We start from the raw sequence: 19,807 nt of genomic DNA on the forward strand, positions 1-19,807 counted from the left end.
TTGACCGGTTGTGTGTGTGTGTGTGTGTGTGTGTGTGTTTGTGTTTGTGTGTTTGTGTGTTTGTGTGTGTGTGTGTGTGTGTGTGTGTGTTTGTGTTTGTGTGTTTGTGTGTTTGTGTGTGTGTGTGTGTGTGTGTGTGTGTCTGATTTTTTTTAATTTTTTATTTTAGTTATTTTTGTACTGAATTAAAATGAGAAATGTTGCCTTGTAACTAGCTGGAAGAAAGTTTTTTTTATATATTTTAATTAATTATTTTAGTTTTTTTTTTGTTTGTTTCAGTGTTAGTTAACTATAATAACTCTGGCATTTTTTCCCCGCAGGTTTGTCAAAACAGATGCTTACGTTCGCGCTATGACCGAGAAACGAGTGGTGATTACTGAGTTTGGAACCTGTGCTTATCCAGATCCCTGCAAGAACATCTTCTCCAGGTTTGATTATTAATTACTGTAACTCACAGAACTCAAACCTTTGGCATGCATGGCACAATGCTGATGGGTTCGCTGCGTCAGCATTTTTTGTCATGTTTGGCAGGTTCTTCACATATTTCAAAGGCGTTGAGGTGACAGATAACTGCCTGGTGAACGTTTACCCCATCGGAGAGGATTTTTATGCTGTCACTGAGACTAATTACATCACCAAAGTCAATGTGGAAACCTTGAAAAAGGTAAGACAAATAAGACAAAGATGATTTAAATATCATGTAGTCCTTTCCAGCATTTAAGAAATATTACTTCATCACTTCAAAAGGTTGACATGTGTGACTATGTGAACATAAATGGAGTAACGGCTCATCCGCACATCGAGAAAGACGGCACGGTCTACAACATCGGAAACTGCATGGGGAAGGGAGCCTCGCTGGCCTACAATATCGTCCGAATCCCACCTAAACAGAAAGGTAAGTGTTCTTAACGAATGCTGGTTGAATGATAACTAATGCTCACTATACTCGTTTGGTTAAACTCTTTCAGACAAATCGGACCCCATTGAGAAATCCAAGGTGGTTGTGCAATTCCCAAGCGCGGAGCGGTTCAAGCCGTCCTACGTGCACAGGTAAGATTAAGGATTATTAGAGTCGTTTTTACAGGAAAACACTATCTGCTGTCTCTTTCTGCTTCAACGTTTCATGTTTAATTCAATGCATTTCTTGCTGTTTCTTTGCCATTATTGGTGAAATTTACAAGCAATGCCTACACTCATTTTTTTTTTTTTTTTTTTTTTTTTGAAATATATGTTGAAAACAGTCAGGCTCAATGAAATCTATTTTTGAAATTGACAATATATGTAGCTTCAACTTTCATATAGCAAAATATATTTCAAAATGTGTTTCAGGGGCAAGGAAATTAATTTCCAGTCTTACAGTAGCCTACATTTAAGATGGAATGGCTTGTTTAGAGATAATGTTTTTTTTTGGTATATTGTAACGTATGTTCCTTGCTGATTTTATTACTTTGATGTTATTTGTTCTCACGCGTTGTAGACAACAAATATAAGAATGCATTTTCTTGGACTGAAATATATGGAGGGCAAAATATATAATTAAATGCTTTTAAGAAATATATTCATATTTTTAAAATATACAAAAAAATCACCAAAAATATATTGGTAACAAATATATTGATGTAAATGGTCACACTTTATTTTAAGGTCCAATTCTCGCTATTAACAAACCATTAACTCAATGAAATTAATGATCGATTCACTGTTTGCAAATATGAATTTAAAAAAAAGAATTACATCAATAGAATCGATTTTGATGCAATTCTAATTTATTAGCGTGAATACTAAGTTTATTTTATTTATTTATTTTTATTGAAAGTAAATATAACAGAAGACTGTAGAAAAACTAAAAGAATTACGCCAGAGACAAACATATGGAGAAACATACAATGTGTTATGCAGCAATACTCCCAAGCCTTCTAATACATGCGAGAAGAAAACGTTTGTATGAACAAATAATAATAATAATAAGAGTAGTAGTAGTGGTAATAATAATAGTAATAATAATATATTATGCAGATCCAGTATGTACGCATTGCTATTATTGATGATAATAAAAAGAAAAATATATGTAAAGAAAAAGGAGAGAGAAAGAAATAGTTTCCCAATTTGAATATATGTAAAATTCAAAGTATAGTAACTATTTTTTTGCTAATTATTTTGTTACCATTGCTGTCACCACCGCCGTATTGAGAATATAGCTTATACAAAAAAACAAAACAATTTTTTTAATATGTAATAACAGTTTAAATAAAATGTAGATGCAGTACTTTTGCCAAAGAAACTTTATTGTGTAGCTCATATAAGTAAGTATGGGATAATGGTCATTATCACAAAATATACCTGCGGTTACACACTAGTGTGTGTTGCTCTGATATGCACAACATTTAATTTGGCTTCATTTGGGATTTTTTCCATTGGTGGAGAAAGAATGTTGGAAAAATAGCATCTAAAACATAAGTTACTCAGTATTTCCTTCTTGTTGGCGGAAGGTCTGTGTGTTATTGTAGAATAGGCAATAGAGAATTGGTCCCTATACTAAAGTGTTACCATGGAAATATGTTTTGAAACAAATATTAGCTAAAATATTTTTGGGCCATTTTTTAAATTTATTTAAATGTATTTATTTAAAATATTTTGGATTTTTTTTTTTGCTGTATGGGTATGTGAGGAAAATCCCGATGCTTCAAGTCAAGTCAAGTCACCTTTATTTATATAGCGCTTTTAACCATTAGTTTCCCAATTTGAATATATGTAAAATTCAAAGTATAGTAACTATTTTTTTGCTAATTATTTTGTTACCATTGCTGTCACCACCGCCGTATTGAGAATATAGCTTATACAAAAAAACAAAACAATTTTTTTAATATGTAATAACAGTTTAAATAAAATGTAGATGCAGTACTTTTGCCAAAGAAACTTTATTGTGTAGCTCATATAAGTAAGTATGGGATAATGGTCATTATCACAAAATATACCTGCGGTTACACACTAGTGTGTGTTGCTCTGATATGCACAACATTTAATTTGGCTTCATTTGGGATTTTTTCCATTGGTGGAGAAAGAATGTTGGAAAAATAGCATCTAAAACATAAGTTACTCAGTATTTCCTTCTTGTTGGCGGAAGGTCTGTGTGTTATTGTAGAATAGGCAATATTTGGAGCCCATTTGTACTGAAAGAGTTGATAAATCATATGTCTAATATGTCTTTCCCTTCCTAGTTTTGGCATGACAGAAAACTACTTTGTCTTCGTTGAGACGCCTGTTAAAATCCACCTGCTGAAGTTCCTGAGCGCCTGGAGTATCCGAGGATCCAACTATATGGACTGCTTTGAATCTGACGAGGAGAAAGGCGTATGTTCCTGTTTCTTTATCACTTGATAATACATGACTTACAGAACCTAAGATATGCTGTGTTCATTTAAACAGACGTGGATACACATTGCGAGGAAGCATTCAGGAGAGTACATTGACTATAAATTCAGAACCGCTGCGATGGGTCTTTTCCATCACATCAACTGCTACGTGGACTCAGGCTTCATTGTTGTTGACCTGTGTGCCTGGAAAGGGTAAATCAAACATAATGGTTTACTTACATTAAAGCAACTCTATTTTATTTTATGTTAATTTAATAAAAAAAAAAAAAAATTTAATTTAATTAATTTAATTTAATTTAATTTAATAAGTGAGTGTTACTTTGGAGCCCCCTACAGTTAAGTGAGTGTAATTCATTGTCATACTTAAAGTATATATAACGCAAGGTGACCAGATTTCTGAAATGGAAACCAGGAACATTTTCTAGCTCAGTGGTCAAAATATCATTAAAATCTCATTGTGATTATATATGAATTGAAAAACGAGGACAATATATTTTTGTATGTTTTTGTTTTTATATTCTCATGGGTTCCATTATAACTAATATTATAATTAACAATTATAATGATGTTTGCGGTCAAACTGAACCTGGTTTTAACACAATTCACCAAAAATCACATTATGAAAAATAGTAAATAGCAATTATTGCAAATAGCAAACAGATCACAACAGTATTATAACAAACTTATGATTTCACAAAAACAATAAATATGAGAACAATATGAGAAATAAAATTTTATTTTCTAACTGTATTTAACATTTCAGTTTTCACAAACTTTGAGTATACAGTAATTACAACTTTATACATGTTATTTATGCTTTTGGAAATGGATCTTTGCTATTCCTAGTCATTATTTGGCATTTTAGTCACATTTTGAGCACAAAGTATGTATTTTCTGCAAATGTAATGGTTTCATTTATTATTTTTTATATTATTCATTCATATCAGAGTTGTGGTGGAAAAGAAACAGAAGCCGTTCGCCTTAATATAAGTCAGAATGATTTCAAGGTTAAAATCTTCCAAATAGTTTCAAAGCCAATTTGCAACTGTAATAACTTTTATCAGGAACATTTATTAAGCATGGGTTAATTTGCGCATTTATTATTATTGATCACCATGATTATCATTCACATTCAACAACTGGTTCCAGGTGAGATTATTTTCATGATAAGGTATTATTTTTCCTCTTCAGCTTTGAATTTGTCTACAACTATCTGTGGTTAGCAAACCTCCGTGCAAACTGGGAAGAGGTGAAAGAAATGCCATGATTGCCCCTCAGCCATGTCCCCAAGATCGATCTTTAACACTGAGTTCTGATAGGAGGAGCAGGGCAAGAATCTGGTCTGTCTGCCGTACACCACAGCTACAGCCACAATGCGGGCTGATGGGACCATTTGGCTCGAGCCTGAGGTGCTTTTCTCAGGTCCACGACAAGGTACCACAAACTTTCTGTTTATTTATTGTTATGACACCTTTTGTGTCATTGATACCTTTTGGTTTAAGATGCCGCTCAAATAAAGCTGGATGGAAAAACTTAAGGTGACGTTTTATGACTCGTTTCTATCATATGTTTTAAATCTCAAAGCATTCGAGTTTCCTCAGATCAACTACAAAATGAACAACGGAAAGAATTACACGTACGCCTATGCGCTGGGCCTCAACCACTTTATCCCTGACAGGGTATGAATAATCACGTCATCTGGTCAGGATTTTATAACAAGTGTTAAAGGGATAGTTCACCTTCAGTTGCTGGTCCCCAGTTTTTTTCCATATTATGGAAGTCAATGGGTGACCAGCAACTGAAGGTGAACTATCCCTTTAAAAAATGCGTTTTTTAGGCTGTTTTTGATGATTTGTAGATTTGCAAGCTGAATGTGAAGACTAAGGAGACCTGGGTCTGGCAGGAGCCGGACTCGTACCCTTCAGAACCGCTGTTTGTGCAGCACCCTGATGGAGTGGATGAGGATGATGGTGGGTGACACTAGCCATAAATTAGCCAAATATTTGGTGTCTAGCTTATTTTGATGTTCCCCAACACACATTCACCTGCGTATAAGTAACTCTGCAACTACATATCAACTAGCAGTATTTAGAGTATTAGTAGACTATCTACTTAATATCTGTCCTCAACACGCATTCAGCTGAACATGTCAACTTTGCAATGTCAACTAACCCTAACCTAACAGTCTACTGATACTCTAATGAGAGTTTGTTGACATGCAGTTGCAAAGGTACTTATAGTAGATTGTCTGATGTAACCTCTGTAATGCTTCACTGCTTAACAGGTGTCATAATGACGATTGTGGTGTCGCCTGGAGCCCAGAGACCTACATGTTGCCTGATCTTGAATGCTAAGGACCTGTCTGAGATTGCAAGAGCGGAAGTTGACATCATGTCTCCAGTCACCTTCCATGGAATGTATAAGCCATAGAGCGGCTGCTCCTACATGTACACACCATGACACTGTAAACTAATAATAATAAAACTATGGTATTGCACAGTTCCGATGTTCTTCATGCATTTGCAAAAACCAATTTAAATTCGGTCACACTTAATTTTACGGTCCAGTTCTCGCTATTAACAAACTATTGACTATGACATTTGCCTCAATAAACTCCTAATTTGCTGTTTATTAATAGTAAGGTAGTTGTTAAGTTCAGGTATTGTAGGATTAAGGGATCTAAAATATGGTCATGCAGAATAAGGCATTAATATGTGCTTTATAAGTACTAATAAACATAGCCAGTATGCTAGTAATATGCATGCAAATAAGCTACTAGTTAATAGTGAGAATTGGTCCTTAAACTAAAGTGTTACCCACTTATGTTGGTGCTGCATAAGTGGGTTAGAGTAGGATCTTAATTCATTTAGAAGAAAAAAAAAATCTAATTTATTTAAACTCATTAAATGTCCTGCTGAATGCATTTGTCTTTCCTGGGTTGATATCCAGCAAATAAATTCTCTCTTCAAAATGTCATTGAAGTAAACAGAAATGTTTCATGCATTCAAGAGTGCATTTCCATGCAACTTGCTGCTTCACCACCAAGGTATTAGTAGTTGTTAAGTTTAGGTATTGGGTAGGATTAGGGATGTAGAATATGGTCATGCAGAATATGTGCTTTATAAGTACTAATAAATAGCCGATATGTTAATAATAGGCATGCTAATAAGCAACTAGTTAATAGTGAGAATTTGTCCATAAAGTGTTACCTTAAAGTATTTTGCCACCATTATAGACTTGAAGGAATAGTTCACTCCAAAATGAAAATTTGATGTTAATTTAATCACTCTCAGGCCATCCAAGATGTGACTTTTTTTCTTCAGTAGAACAGTAAAGAAGATTTTTAGCTGAAACCGTGCTCCTAAACGGCAAGTTCATTCTTTAGAAGAGCTAATGAGGTTATACTGTTCCACTAAAGCTTAATAATTGTTCACAGTTTACGATGTTTGTAGTTTTGGCAAAATTAAATAACTTCAACCAATAAAATGCATTTAATAAATATGTACACTTTCATTAATTTGGAAAAATTTACATTTTACGAGCTACCTGTTTTATCTAGATATTTATAGTCAGCTAGCAACAGTCTGATAACATCTGTTACTGTAATGTTTTCTAGTGTTTGGCAAATCAGTTGTTCCTACTTGAGCAAGCTATAACTAGTAGTTAAATCAGAGATTGTTTGGCTAGCTTGCTATAGAGTTTATCACCCTGTCAAAATTATATGCTTCACATATAGGCTAACAGCTTACACCATAAAATAAATCAAGTTCAAGTTTGGTTTCTAAAGCATATTTAAAAATGGCCACAGGCCGAGCAAAATGCTGTACAATAAAATAATGAGTACACAATGAATGAACAACAAACAAATTAAAAACATCAAAGAACCAGACAAAACTACATATTAAGTTTTGAGACAGGATTTGAACTCATATAGAGTGGAAGCCATTCTAATGTGATTTGGTAGGTTATTATAAAGAGTGGGAGCAGGGGAACTGGAGGAGAAATTTGCCCTCCGATCTTAGTCCTCTCGCAGGACTGTAGGGATGGAGTTAGTTTGTCAAATAAGAAGGTGCTTGATTAATGATTTGTAGACAAGTAGCAAGATTTTAAACTTGGCTCTATAGTGAATCGGCAGCCAATGTAAAGAGCTCAAATGATCACATTTTTTACATCCCTTCAGAAATCTAGCTGCTGCATTTTGAACTACTTGTAGCCGAGAGATTTGGGTCTTTGACATGCTGTAATAGAGGAAGTTGCAATAATCCAGCCGAGATGTATGGAATTGAGAGGCTCAAGGTCAAGTTGATCACTTGCCCTGGAGTCTAAAGGGCCGAAGACAATAACTTCCGTTTTATCTGTGTTCAAAAAGAGAACATTTTTGGAAAACCATGATTTGACATCAAGACATGCTGATAGGGTATTAAGGGCACACTTATTTTTCCTAGTCACAGACAAGTAAAATTGCATATCATCGGTGTAACAGTGGAAGGAAATACCATGTTTCCTAAAAATAGACCCCAGAGGAAGTAGATCAAGAGAGAAAAGGGCAGGTACTAAAACAGAACCCTGAGGCACACCGCAGGTTTAATTGCCTAAAGATGAGATAAAGCTTCCTATTTTGATAGAACATCTTCTTTAGCTTCCACTCTCTGCACAAACGTTTGGATATGCGCCTAATAGCACACATTTTTAGGTTAAACGTTTAAACTAACATTGTGATATGCTTGAAGTGTTTTATATCTATAGATTTTAGAATTTTGGCAAGTCGTGATGATTTGAGAAATATAACCACTTTGTCATTAAAAACAAAACTGAACTATTTTAATGGCTGCAACAGCAGTTGTGTAATGGGGAAGCGAGAGAGAGAAAAAAGACACAGGCTCCAGTCGGACTTGGGCCGAGAATTCTGATAAGCTGTCGGACAAGGGCCGGGCTAGGGGCTAGGGCCTAGATTTGAGGCCCGTGCAGGGCTCTAGTGCACATAGTACAGCAGCACAATAACGTTATGTCAGGGTAATGTCTTTAAACTCCAATCAAGGAAATATCATACCTTATTATGTTGTCTTCTTCTTAAGTTTGTGAGTTGTAAATAATATAAAAGCATTTTGAGATTTGAGAAGTGGCCTGCATCTCCTGAGATGCTTTTAAGCCACCTGCATACATGGCATCCCCGTTGTTGAAAAAATGACAAAAAGCATCCTCTCTGTAAAACCACCATCCCCTTTAGATTAATAATTCTGTGTATTATGTAGGCCTAAAACTTATTGTGCAAATTAAATATTAATATTCTCTATGTATAATAATTTATAAACTAAATAACGGCGATTGGCCAATCAGAGCTCAGTATTAACGAGCTGCACGCGAGCTCACGCATGTTTTCATCATTTTTCGCACAAAATGTTTCAAGGGCAACTTCTGACATTCTTTAATGCACACTTTAATGTCATTTATACTACTGTAGTGCATATTGTGCAGTTTTACTGTAGCTGTGTTGATAAAATGTTGTTTCTGTATGACTGAATTTAAGGGCGACCTTTTCAGATTAGAGTAAGCTCATTTAGCCATGGTAAAGTCTCTGTTTATCACACTGTAAATGGCAAAATTATGGCTTGGACTTCATTTGACAGAACAGTTCTCTGACCTCTGCCTTATGCATAACATTTGATGAAACTGCATGTTTGATGAACTGTGTGGAGGTTAGTAATACTGTAAGCATTTTGAAGTCATAAGTGATTTTTAATATCAAGCATGCAGCAATGTTTCTTCACGTGTTTTGAGGAAAATCATCTTAAGGTGCAGTTGCTTGAGAACAACATACAAATATCTCCGTACAATTTTCACATAACGTAACTAAAATATTAGATCTAAGGTAAAATCTAAGCCAAATAATAAATAAATAACTTGGAAGTCTTGTCTTGTTCCACATCTGTCCATTTACTAAAAATTATTTTGTTGATAAATATTACTTATCTTTACACACATATAAGATACATGCATTGCATTGTAATAATATTTCTTCCAAATGCATTTAGTTAAAATAATCTCAGCATTCATGTTGAATGGACATAACTCCAAAATCCAGCAGAGGAATTTTAAAATGTTACATATTTATTATGCTACATATAAGCAGTTACAATTTGGTTATAATAAATAAATAAAATAATGGAAACACTACAAAACTAAACACCAATTAGAAATGCAACTACAAAAGTGAGTCACATGAAGTTTAGACACTTTGACATTTACAATCGTTTACACTTAGACACTTATTTTTTCCCCATATAACAATGGAAAAGTCATGTGAAAATGCAACTGTGATTTAATGAGACTGATTAAAGCACAATGGGTCTGAAAACTAACAACTGTGTTGTGGCTTTTCAAAATCCCAGGGGTAAAAGCTTGAGGCGTTTGGATCAGCGCCGAATAACATCTCAGCAACGCTCTGTTGAACAGAATCAGATGAACTTGAGGATACCATTTTACTGAGCTCAGAACAGAAATAGTCCATTTCAGTCAGGTCGGTGTTTTTCAGTACTTTTCCAGCACCATGTGTAGCCTCTTCAACTTGTTGGCTTACGTCAGACACAAATGATCCAACATCCATTGTATTAAAATCAAAAATGTTGTTTTTCATTGGGTCGAGCACTTCAGGGTTGGGAAAGCTCATTTCAGAGGTTCCCCACACCGAACCACAGTGAAATACTTGAGAAGAATCACTAGCATTTGACACTATTGAGCTAGGTTTGGATTCACGCGAAGCATCAGATCCTTCTCGGATTGGTTTAATGATTTTTTCTTCATTACTGTAAGCATAGCTCTCTTCATTAGATGGGCAAGAACCAAAGGGGTAACAATCACTGAGATGATCACTTAGCACGTCACATGACACGGATATCGGCTTCTCCTCCAGATTATTTAAATCTGTGTAAAGTGGTTGAGGACTTAAGAGTTGACGCTTTGTAATCATATAACCAGACTCACAGTTTTCCGTTTCCGAGTCAAATATCCCCGTATCGACTGATTCGGGGCTAAATGGATCAGGGACGTGGATTTCAGAGTTGCTCTGCTTTCTGGCTTCCAAACCTGGTCCTTGAAGATCAATGCTACATTTGGATTTGTCAGCAGGTTCTGGACTAAAAGGAGTAGGAGTACCAACTTCATGATAACCAGAATCTAGTCTTGGAGCTTCATGACAGAACGAGTTAACAGTGTTCATTTCTTCTAAGTCAGATACGCCTTCGACCGGCTCAGCAGGTATGGGACTAAATGGGTCAAAATACTGGAGTTCAAGTTTACTCATGACCAAGCTTTCAGAGGATGAAGGTTTGTGTTGTGAACTACTGGATTCAGGGCTGAGTTGCTCATGGGCATAAAACCGGTCAGTAGCTGATGTTTCTGTGTTACTGAACAGACAAAAGAGGTCTTGAGATGCAGAATTAGACAGATTGCTTTCTGTGTCCAGGATGGATGAATCAGGAACAGGTTCAACTACATCTGGATTTGCCGTCCATTGGTCATTCCACTCTGAATCAAGCACACTTTGGCAAGCATTTGAATCCTCAAATGTAAGACTTGGAATATCTAAAACCTCCTTTTCACAATCAGGCACTAATATCTCATCATGTTTAGGAGGGTCACTGCTTGTCACGATCTCCAGCTCCACTGTGTTCTGGTCATTGGTGATCTGGTTGTGTTGTTCTATGTCTTCAGGCTTTGGACTGGAACATTCAAATTCATCTTTATCATTGAATTCAGGGCTCAAAGAGGCGTCCTTCCAATGCATTTGGCCGTGGGACTCATCTTTGGGCTCAGGACAAGCCGGACTTTGATTATGTAGTTCAGGGCTACCAGGATCTAATCTCACAGTGAAGAAGAACATATCTCCATATTTGTAGTCGCATTCGTCTAAAGCAGAAGGTTGAGAAGGAGAAATGGAAGGAGAGCTAGAGGGATTACTATTTATATCATGCAGCTGTTCACACAGAGGACCTGGACTGTTATCTGGAGATAAACTCTCAGTATTTCCGAGTTCTTCGGCATTCGCAGCATTTTGTTCAGAAGTGGTAATATGATGTTCAAAGGTCTTCTGGAAGTCGCCTGAGAGTGGATCAGGGTCACATGGACTTAGAGGAAACCCAGTATAAGACCCTGCAATGATGCTCTGTAGACCACACAGTGAGTTAGCTCTTTTAATTAAACCAGATCCAGTCTGAACATCAACCCTGTCCTCCTCCTCTTCAGCGAATACATTGGAATCGGCATCAATGGAATTAAACACTGTAGAACTGTGACTAGAATCTGATTCATGGACCCACTCTTCATCGAACTGAGGACGCAAAGCTTCGTTTGATAGATCTGGTTTCACAGCATCACCATTTTGGCCTGGTGTGGCGTTTGTCCCACACTCAGAATCTACATCGCTGCCAGATTTGAGACTCCTGCTTTCAGTGGACATGGACACACCACTATCACGCTTTCCAGTGGACTGTGGCCTGTTGATGGGAGCGTTAAAGGTACCGTAGTCTTTAACGACGGATTGGAGAGGGTAGTGTACAGTTTCTGGAAGACTGTTCTCTGCAGGGATGAAGTCATCCTGACAATGCTTTTCTTCTGACATGTTAACCAAGAGAGCGTCAGAGGCAAAAGGGTCTGTGCCTTTAAACGGGTCCCTGGGTAATTGCTCTGAGAGAAAACAGCACCATATTAGTAACTGTCTTACAATGAATTGACTCCCTATTGTCCTCTGTATCTAGTGCATTTCTGTGTTGGGAATGGCTAACTAAAGGTAGCAGCGCTACAAACTTACAGTATACACATTTGTGACCCTGGACCACAAAAGCAGTTTTAAGTCGCTGGGGTATATTTGTAGCAATAGCCAAAAATACATTGTATGGGTCAAAATTATTGTTTTTCTTTTATGCCAAAAATCATTAGGACATTAAGTAAAGATCATGTTCCATGAAGATATTTTGTAAATCCCCTACTGTAAATATATCAAAACTTAATTTTTGATTAGTAATATGCATGGCTAAGAACGTCATTTGGACAACTTTAAAGGCGATTTTCTCAATATTTTGATTTTTTTGCACCCTCAGATTCCAGATTTTCAAATAGTTGTATCTCGGCCAAATATTGTCTGATCCTAACAAACCATACATCAATGGAAAGCTTATTTATTCATCTTTGAGATGGTGTATAGATCTCAATTTAAAAAAATGTACCCTTATGACTGGTTTTGTGGTCCAGGTTCACATTTATCAGCAACTAAGTTCTTTCAAATCAGTGTAACTTTTCCAGTAACAAGCCATATTTTTCGAGAAGTAGCTGTCTAGTGTGATTTTTTTTAATGTTGAATTGTATTACCATGCAGTTCTACAGCCGAACAAACTGAGGTAATGATCAAACATGCTCTCATGCAGATATGAGATGTGTAGACTTTGGGATGGTTGACCCAAAAATGAAAACTGGCCGTTTACTCACCCTCAGGCCATGCAAAAGATGTAGATTTCATTCTTCAGCAAAACAGTAAAGAAGATTTTTAGCCGAAACCGTGGTCCTTTGTGATTCATAAAATGCAACTCAATGGCCTGATGTGCTTTTTTTTTACTCTGAAAGTGACTGTATCAATTTTAGAGTAAAAAAAAAAGCAAATCAGGCAACACAAAATACTCGTGGCACCTGACAATATATTAAGGTCTTATGAAGCAAAATGATCAGTCTGTGCAAGAGACAGGACATTATTTACAACATTATTATCTGTAATCCAGAGGCTCAAACAAATGGTCCAGTTCGGGAATGAATCTGAAACACTTTGTGGCTCGAGCAGCACAGATCTACAAGTTATTCAATCAAAACTCACTTTCAGATGCCTGACAGTCACTCCAACTGGAAATTAGCCAAAATACCAGCATATAAACAGTTCAATAAACAGTTTAGACTCCAACTGAAGAACTGATATGTACATGCTTCATAAAACCTCAATATATCAAGCACCACAGGTATTAATTTTGTACTGCCTGATATGCTTCTTTTTTTTTACACTCCAAATGCTTGTAGCCACTGACTTGCATTTTATGAATCACCAATGACCACAGTATCAGCTAAAAATCTTCTTTACTGTTCTACTGAAGAAAAAATCACCTACATCTTGGATGGCCTGAGGATAAGTAAATTAACAGCAAATTTTCATTTTTAGGTGAACTTTCCCTTTAATCTGGGGTCATTATAAACCACAGGTTAACATAATCCTGGGTTATTTTTGATTAACAATGTTCAAACTTTTCCCTTGGTTAGAAACTAATCTTGGGTATTCAGGTTTCAAAATTCCACGCGGTAAACCCCGGGTTTTTATTTGCATATTTGCGATATTGGACAAACACACCATGCAACCTGTTCTAGTTTAATGTTCATTTAATGTTCAAGACTGTTTATACACCATTACAGGCTAAATAAGGTAAGGTTTTAAACAGAAAGTTACCAACCTGTCACATCAACCTTTGGAAAATGGTCATCTCCAAATACATCACCTGGAAATTAGTGAAAAAATAAGTTGTGAGTCACATGTAAATGTACAATCCAAACACAATCATGCCATAAGTCACTCACCATCAGTGAAGGGGTTTGGATGGAAGAAGTCAAACTGTCTGTTTGTCGCCTGACTAGGTTGAATGATCTCAAAGTCTTCCTTCTCCATGTCAGAAGAGTCAGACTGTTTGAAGAAAGAAAAAATAAGCAATTGAGTGCACAGTGTTTGTTTCATTATGCAGCGTTGAGTTTCCTACAATGGGAACACATCAGTGCTCAGGAGGTCTGAAACCCAGTGTGTGAATGCAGACTGCAGTTTGATCAAATTAAAGGTGCAGTATGTAATATTGGCAACTAGATGCTGAAATTGGTACTGCAGTCCGAATTAACCATATTGGAGAGAGATGTTTCTCCTGCCCTTCCTCCTTAGACTCGGCGGGTTGCCAGATGCAACAAGGAAAGAGTGCAGCTGACAATGGAAGGCAATGAGTTGATTTATCCACTTTTAATATGGCTCTGGTCATAGAGCTTTTTAGATGAATGCCGAAGCTTTTTAGGTCGGGTATAATCTGTAATCACTGACCCAGTTCATTTGCTGGCTTCCATGGTCTTCTGCTAACTGGCAACCCGGGGTGTTGAAATACTATTGGGTAAACTGGCAGTGGGCGGAGTCACATGGACCAAAACAAAAACAGACATGCTGACACGGAACACATTTCAAAGTAGAATAACTGTTTTTTTTTTTTTTGTAGAAACCAGTATGTGAACTTAGCATGTTTCCTAAATAACTGCAAACATAATATGGTATTTTACAGTCAAGAATATATGGTATTTTATGCTTTAGTGCAGTCAAAAAAGTACATTCAGCAACAAGCAATGCACTTTTTAGGCAATCAGCAGAGCTGAATATGAATAAGCACTCTGAAAGAGTTAGCTGTAAGTAAAAATTACTGAACACATCCTACAACGATGCAAAACAACATGTAACACGGTGCAAGTGTGTCCGACCTGTGGAGTGGTTGATCTGAACATAACATCCTCCTCTTTGACCTCTGTCAGTGTGATCTCAGTGAAAGATGACGAGCCACTGCTCTTCTGTAATCAGTAACACATCGTGAGTTCAACAAACTAGTAACAAATTACATGCATTACATGTAAATGTTAATGGACATACCAAGTTCTCCATTGAACACTGCATTTTATCAAGCTCCTCTACAGTGCTCTCCTGCTCAACGTCATTCACGTCCTCTCCTTCCGCTTTGGACATGATCTTCTCACTGAGGACATGATCACACTCACTTTCGACAACATCCACATGTCCTTCCAACTCCTGGCTCAAAACGACACAATGAGCTGCTTCTGTCATCTCAGCCACTGAACTTTCACCAGTTATAAGGCCAGCAACCAGCTCAGCCAGGTTCTTTTTAACCTGGTCAAAAAAGGAAATAAAAATTAACAAATAAAATAAAAACCATCACATTACATTTACACGGCGTAAGCAAGTTTGCAGATTGCACATGGAGAATCATGAGCAATATCAATGAATCAACCACAAGTGGCCCAATAGAGGTTGCTTGACCATTTTTAGTTTTCCCATGATTACCTTGAAGTATTTGTATTGCAAATCCGCTAGTTTTGTACTTTATTTTACTTTTTTCACCATGGCGGTCTCTCGTGTCATGGAATACAAATTTTGGAACAAAAACTGACCTGGGTAAACATAGCATGCATTTTTTATTAGACATCTCTTATTTTTTAGGATGAGAACGCACGTAATTTTTTCAAATTCCCATAATTTTGAGTTGATTATCTCTGGTGGGGGACCAGATAGGAAACTGTGATTTTTATAGATGCAAATCCCATATGGCAACAATTTGCTATGAAAATTTGAGTTTGAGCTTTCACTGTAACTGTATTTTGTTCCGGCGTAATAATCAAGGAACTTTGCTGCTGTACCATGGGTGCAGCAGGCACAATGATATTATGCAGCGCCTGAAAATAGTCCCCAGCACGCTCCCTGTGCAAGCAGGTGGTCACGTTGGATAGTTCCTAGCCATATCAGCCTAGAAAATCGCCACTTTTCATTTTCCGTCGGTCTTAGTACACGATGTAACTACAGAAGAGTCAAGTTTTAAATAGGAAAAATATCGAAACTCTTTGGTCATTTTTGAGCAAGATGCTAACGGTCTAATCAGATTCAATGATCTATGCTAAGCTACAGCTAAAAGTGCTACCGCCAGACCCGGAGATCGGCTGAATGGATTCGAAAACGGTAAAACTCAACTGTTTAACTCTAGGGGAGTTGGAAAATGAGCCTATTTTCAAAAATAGTGGAGTGTTCCTTTAAACAACACGTTTTTAATAACATCTTACAATAGCAAACTAGTTGTCGCTATCCAAATTGGCATCAAGAATCGTGACCTTTTCACTGGTATTAAAAATAAACTACTGAAATGTTGGTATCGTGACACTTTATGCACATATTTTGTTTTTGTACATGTTTTTTTAACGGATTTCCGTGGATTCTAAAAACTATGCTTTCATTCTTGATCCACAGGGATTGTAGTATAGCTAGACTTTTTATAAAACTAAACGAAAAGCTAAAACTAAATTTAGACTGTATACATTTAAACTGTATACCAAACTAGAATTTCAATTCATATATTCATTAATTATGGAAAGTTAGTATTTTTGATATGCCATCTAAAACCACTTATAACCTTTTTTTTTTTTTTTTTTTTTACAAATTGGTTTCAGCTATTTTAATTGGATAATAAAATAAAAAGAAACATTTGACAATAGCCCTTAACTCAAACCCTATCCCTAAAATATAATAAGTCCCTAAAAATAATGGTGCACTGCAAATTCAAACAAGAGAACCAATCAAAAGCATCGCTTTACTAAACAGTCTTTAAATGGCAGGAGGCTTGGTGCACATCAAAAAAAAAACAGGCAAAGCAACCAACTAATATTAACATTATTTAACATATCCTAGGTTTTTACAGATGTAACCTCCTTGGTAACCGTTAACATTTTCATAAGTAACTGTAATTTAATTACACTTTTTTCTCAGTAACTGTAACGGATTACAGTTACTATGTAATTAAATTACGTAGCACAGTTACATGCAACTAGTTACTCCCCCAAACTGATTAGAAGTCAATGGAATGTTTACACTTTTTAATTTAAAGCTTTCACCTCCTCACAGGATCAGAAATATTACAAAACATTTTGGGTGAACTGGTAGAGAGACAGACAAGGGTGACCGAACTGTGACCTGTATAATCTCCTCGAATAAGTCCTGCAGCGGAGTGACGCGTAGATGCAGGCTTTCTGCGTGTGCTTTGGCGTAAGCCACTTCCCGCTGGAGCTGCAGGAGATCTTCAGCCGCGGCACACAGCTCCACATCATACTGCTGGACTGTCTGCTCCAGCTCCTGTTGCTCCTCCTGCAGCGACTGCAGCTGCACACAAACACACACACAGATGGCATCACCCAAATATTATACTATATGCTGTCTGCACCCTGGTGCACATAATGAGATAAATCATTTATACCCCAAATATGATGCAATTAGTGGCAGATTGTATTTGCATCCTAACATACAGTAAAAGGCCATGCAATATGTTTATTATGTTTGATTTGTTCTTAATTATAAAGCACTATTATAACATAATGCAATGTTTATTTTACTCTAATTTACTCTAAACTCAAATTTATTTTATTCTCATCTCACATCGATCATCTGCATTTAAACATTTTTTTAAATTTATTTTTCATTTTCTATATAATGAATTTCTATAATAAAAATAAACAACAAATGTAGATTTAAAATGGTCAAACAAACTCATCCATCCATATTACCTTTGCAAGCACAGATTGTTTTAAGTTCAGTCAGTCTTTCTATTTTTTATTTACAGTATATATAGCATCAAACAACCAATATATGGTAATTCTTGTTTACAGAAACAAACTACTTAAAGACTACATATTAAAAGATAAGATTAAAAATTGTTGCATAACCACCCAGTAGGAGGCAATACGCACTAATAAACAAAATTAAACAGTTAAACCATTAAACAAAAGAAGAAGAAGGAAGTATGGTGCACATGGTGACTCTTGGCGTGCTTCTCAAACAGAAGGCTGCATATCTCGGCTGCCGCATAATCAAATGTCGCTGAAGGCCGTCTCATTTCACATCCTTCATTCAGCTGAATTTGAAGGATGCATGGGATGTATCCTTCGCGACCTTCAGTCACCCACAATCCTTTATACACATTCCAATTCACGAAAATAAACTGGCAAAAAAACGAGTCAGTACTGAGTTTTAGTTTGAAACGTAAGACAAAATATTGTTTTCAGACACGAAAGCATAAATGTTATCTTTTTTTTGTGTGTAAATTACTCACGTAAACCAATAATGTAAGCCACTGGGAGACTGGAGAGGGCTGCGATTCATTGCATTGCATTAATAGAAAGCCAAATAATATTAAGATTTATAATCCAAAGTATTTTTCCAAAATTATGTTTTATTAGTATTTTTGTGTCTTGACGGTGAGGGCGGGAACATTTGTGACTTAGCACACGCACTTACTAGACCGTCTCATTCTAGCTTTTAATACCCAGGAGGACTCTAACCTATAAGTCTCCTAGGTAGGACGCAGCTTCAGTAGAATGCAGCCTTCCATTTGAGAAGCACTCTTGGATTCTGCGTTCTGTCGAGAATGTCTTTGTGAAGATCCACCAACATTCAAAGCAGTGAGAGCTTCTTTTAACTGTCTGCCAGCACTTATAAAAGCTGTGCCATTATCTGACCTTTTGTGAGCCACTTTAAGATTCTTATTTGGATTTTGTTTAGTTTTTTCAGACAGTGTGTAGAGCGTGGACTGGTAGCAAATTGGGAATCAGAGCTGGGATTTGAACTCGATACTCTGTGCACAGCATTGATGCATGAGTCTGAATCCAGTAAGCTGTTTCCAAGTGCACTGCTCAGCTTGCCGTTTAAGTGAAAATCACTCTGGAGCATCTAACTTCCCTTTGTAGTGTCTACTGACAAAACACTTGGATATGATATTTCTTGCAACTGAGGTAACATCTGTAACATCTGTGTTGTGACAAAGCTTAGAGGGCATCTGATGTCTACCACCAAATGTTCATGAATGCCTCGAAGTATAAGATGAATTGTTTAGTCTCAGCAGGCATTGCTGACTTATTAATTCTTCCTTCTACTCTTAGCACACCATTGTCTAATACAATATCCAATTTGTAGACAATACTATCCTTTCTGACTCCACAACTTCCATCTCTAAACACAACTATTACCTCTTGGAACTGTTGATTTAAAGAAATGATGGCAATCTGAGCCTTAGACAGATCCTCTGCAATCCAATATGGTTCTTCCATATATGGTTCACTTTCAGAAAAAAAGGTACAAAAGTTGCAGTACTGGGGCAGTACCTTTTCAAAAGGTACACTTTTGTACATTTTAAGTACTAATATGTACATTTGAGTTACTAATATGTCCCTTTAATGTACCAATATGGACTCTTTAGGTACAAAGGTGTGCCTTTTGAAAAGGTACCGCAGCAGTGACAACTTTTGTACCTTTTTTTTTGAGAGTGTTGGTTGTTCCTCCAGGGAAGCTTTAAACTCCTTTAGTTTTGCATCTACTGTAGATACACCATGTTGTTAGTCCGTTCAAAAACCAGTAAGTCTCCTTTCTTCTACAACTCCATCAATAATGTCTTAAAGGTCCCATGACATGCTGCTTTTTAGATGCTTTTAATAGGCCTAAGTGGTCCCTAGTACTGTATCTGAAGTCTCTTTCCCGAAATTCAGCCTTGGTGCAGAATTTCAGCCACTACGAGCCAGTCCCACAATGAGCTTTCCTTAGGACGTGCCATTTCTGT

General features: G+C 36.6%; 1 protein-coding gene and 1 pseudogene across 1 annotated transcript in view; one reads left to right on the forward strand and one right to left on the reverse strand.

Moving 5' to 3' along the window:
* Positions 1–5,871, forward strand: part of LOC107671766 (retinoid isomerohydrolase-like) — an 8,367-nt pseudogene extending 2,496 nt beyond the window's left edge.
* A 3,696-nt stretch (positions 5,872–9,567) lies between these two features.
* The window catches only part of LOC107671655 (uncharacterized), a 19,936-nt gene continuing 9,696 nt past the window's right edge, over positions 9,568–19,807 (reverse strand). Inside the window, exons 6-10 of the mRNA XM_016464562.1 lie at positions 15,073–15,327; positions 14,907–14,993; positions 13,980–14,082; positions 13,856–13,900; positions 9,568–12,056 (exon numbers count right to left, since the gene is read on the reverse strand). Of these exons, the coding sequence (XP_016320048.1) occupies positions 9,730–12,056; positions 13,856–13,900; positions 13,980–14,082; positions 14,907–14,993; positions 15,073–15,327 (2,817 nt within the window). The 3' untranslated portion in view covers positions 9,568–9,729. The remainder of the gene's footprint in view (positions 12,057–13,855; positions 13,901–13,979; positions 14,083–14,906; positions 14,994–15,072; positions 15,328–19,807) is intronic.

This window comes from Sinocyclocheilus anshuiensis, unplaced genomic scaffold (genome assembly GCF_001515605.1).
Source record: "Sinocyclocheilus anshuiensis isolate Anshui unplaced genomic scaffold, SAMN03320099.WGS_v1.1 scaffold524, whole genome shotgun sequence".
NCBI classification, from domain to species: Eukaryota; Metazoa; Chordata; class Actinopteri; order Cypriniformes; family Cyprinidae; genus Sinocyclocheilus; species Sinocyclocheilus anshuiensis.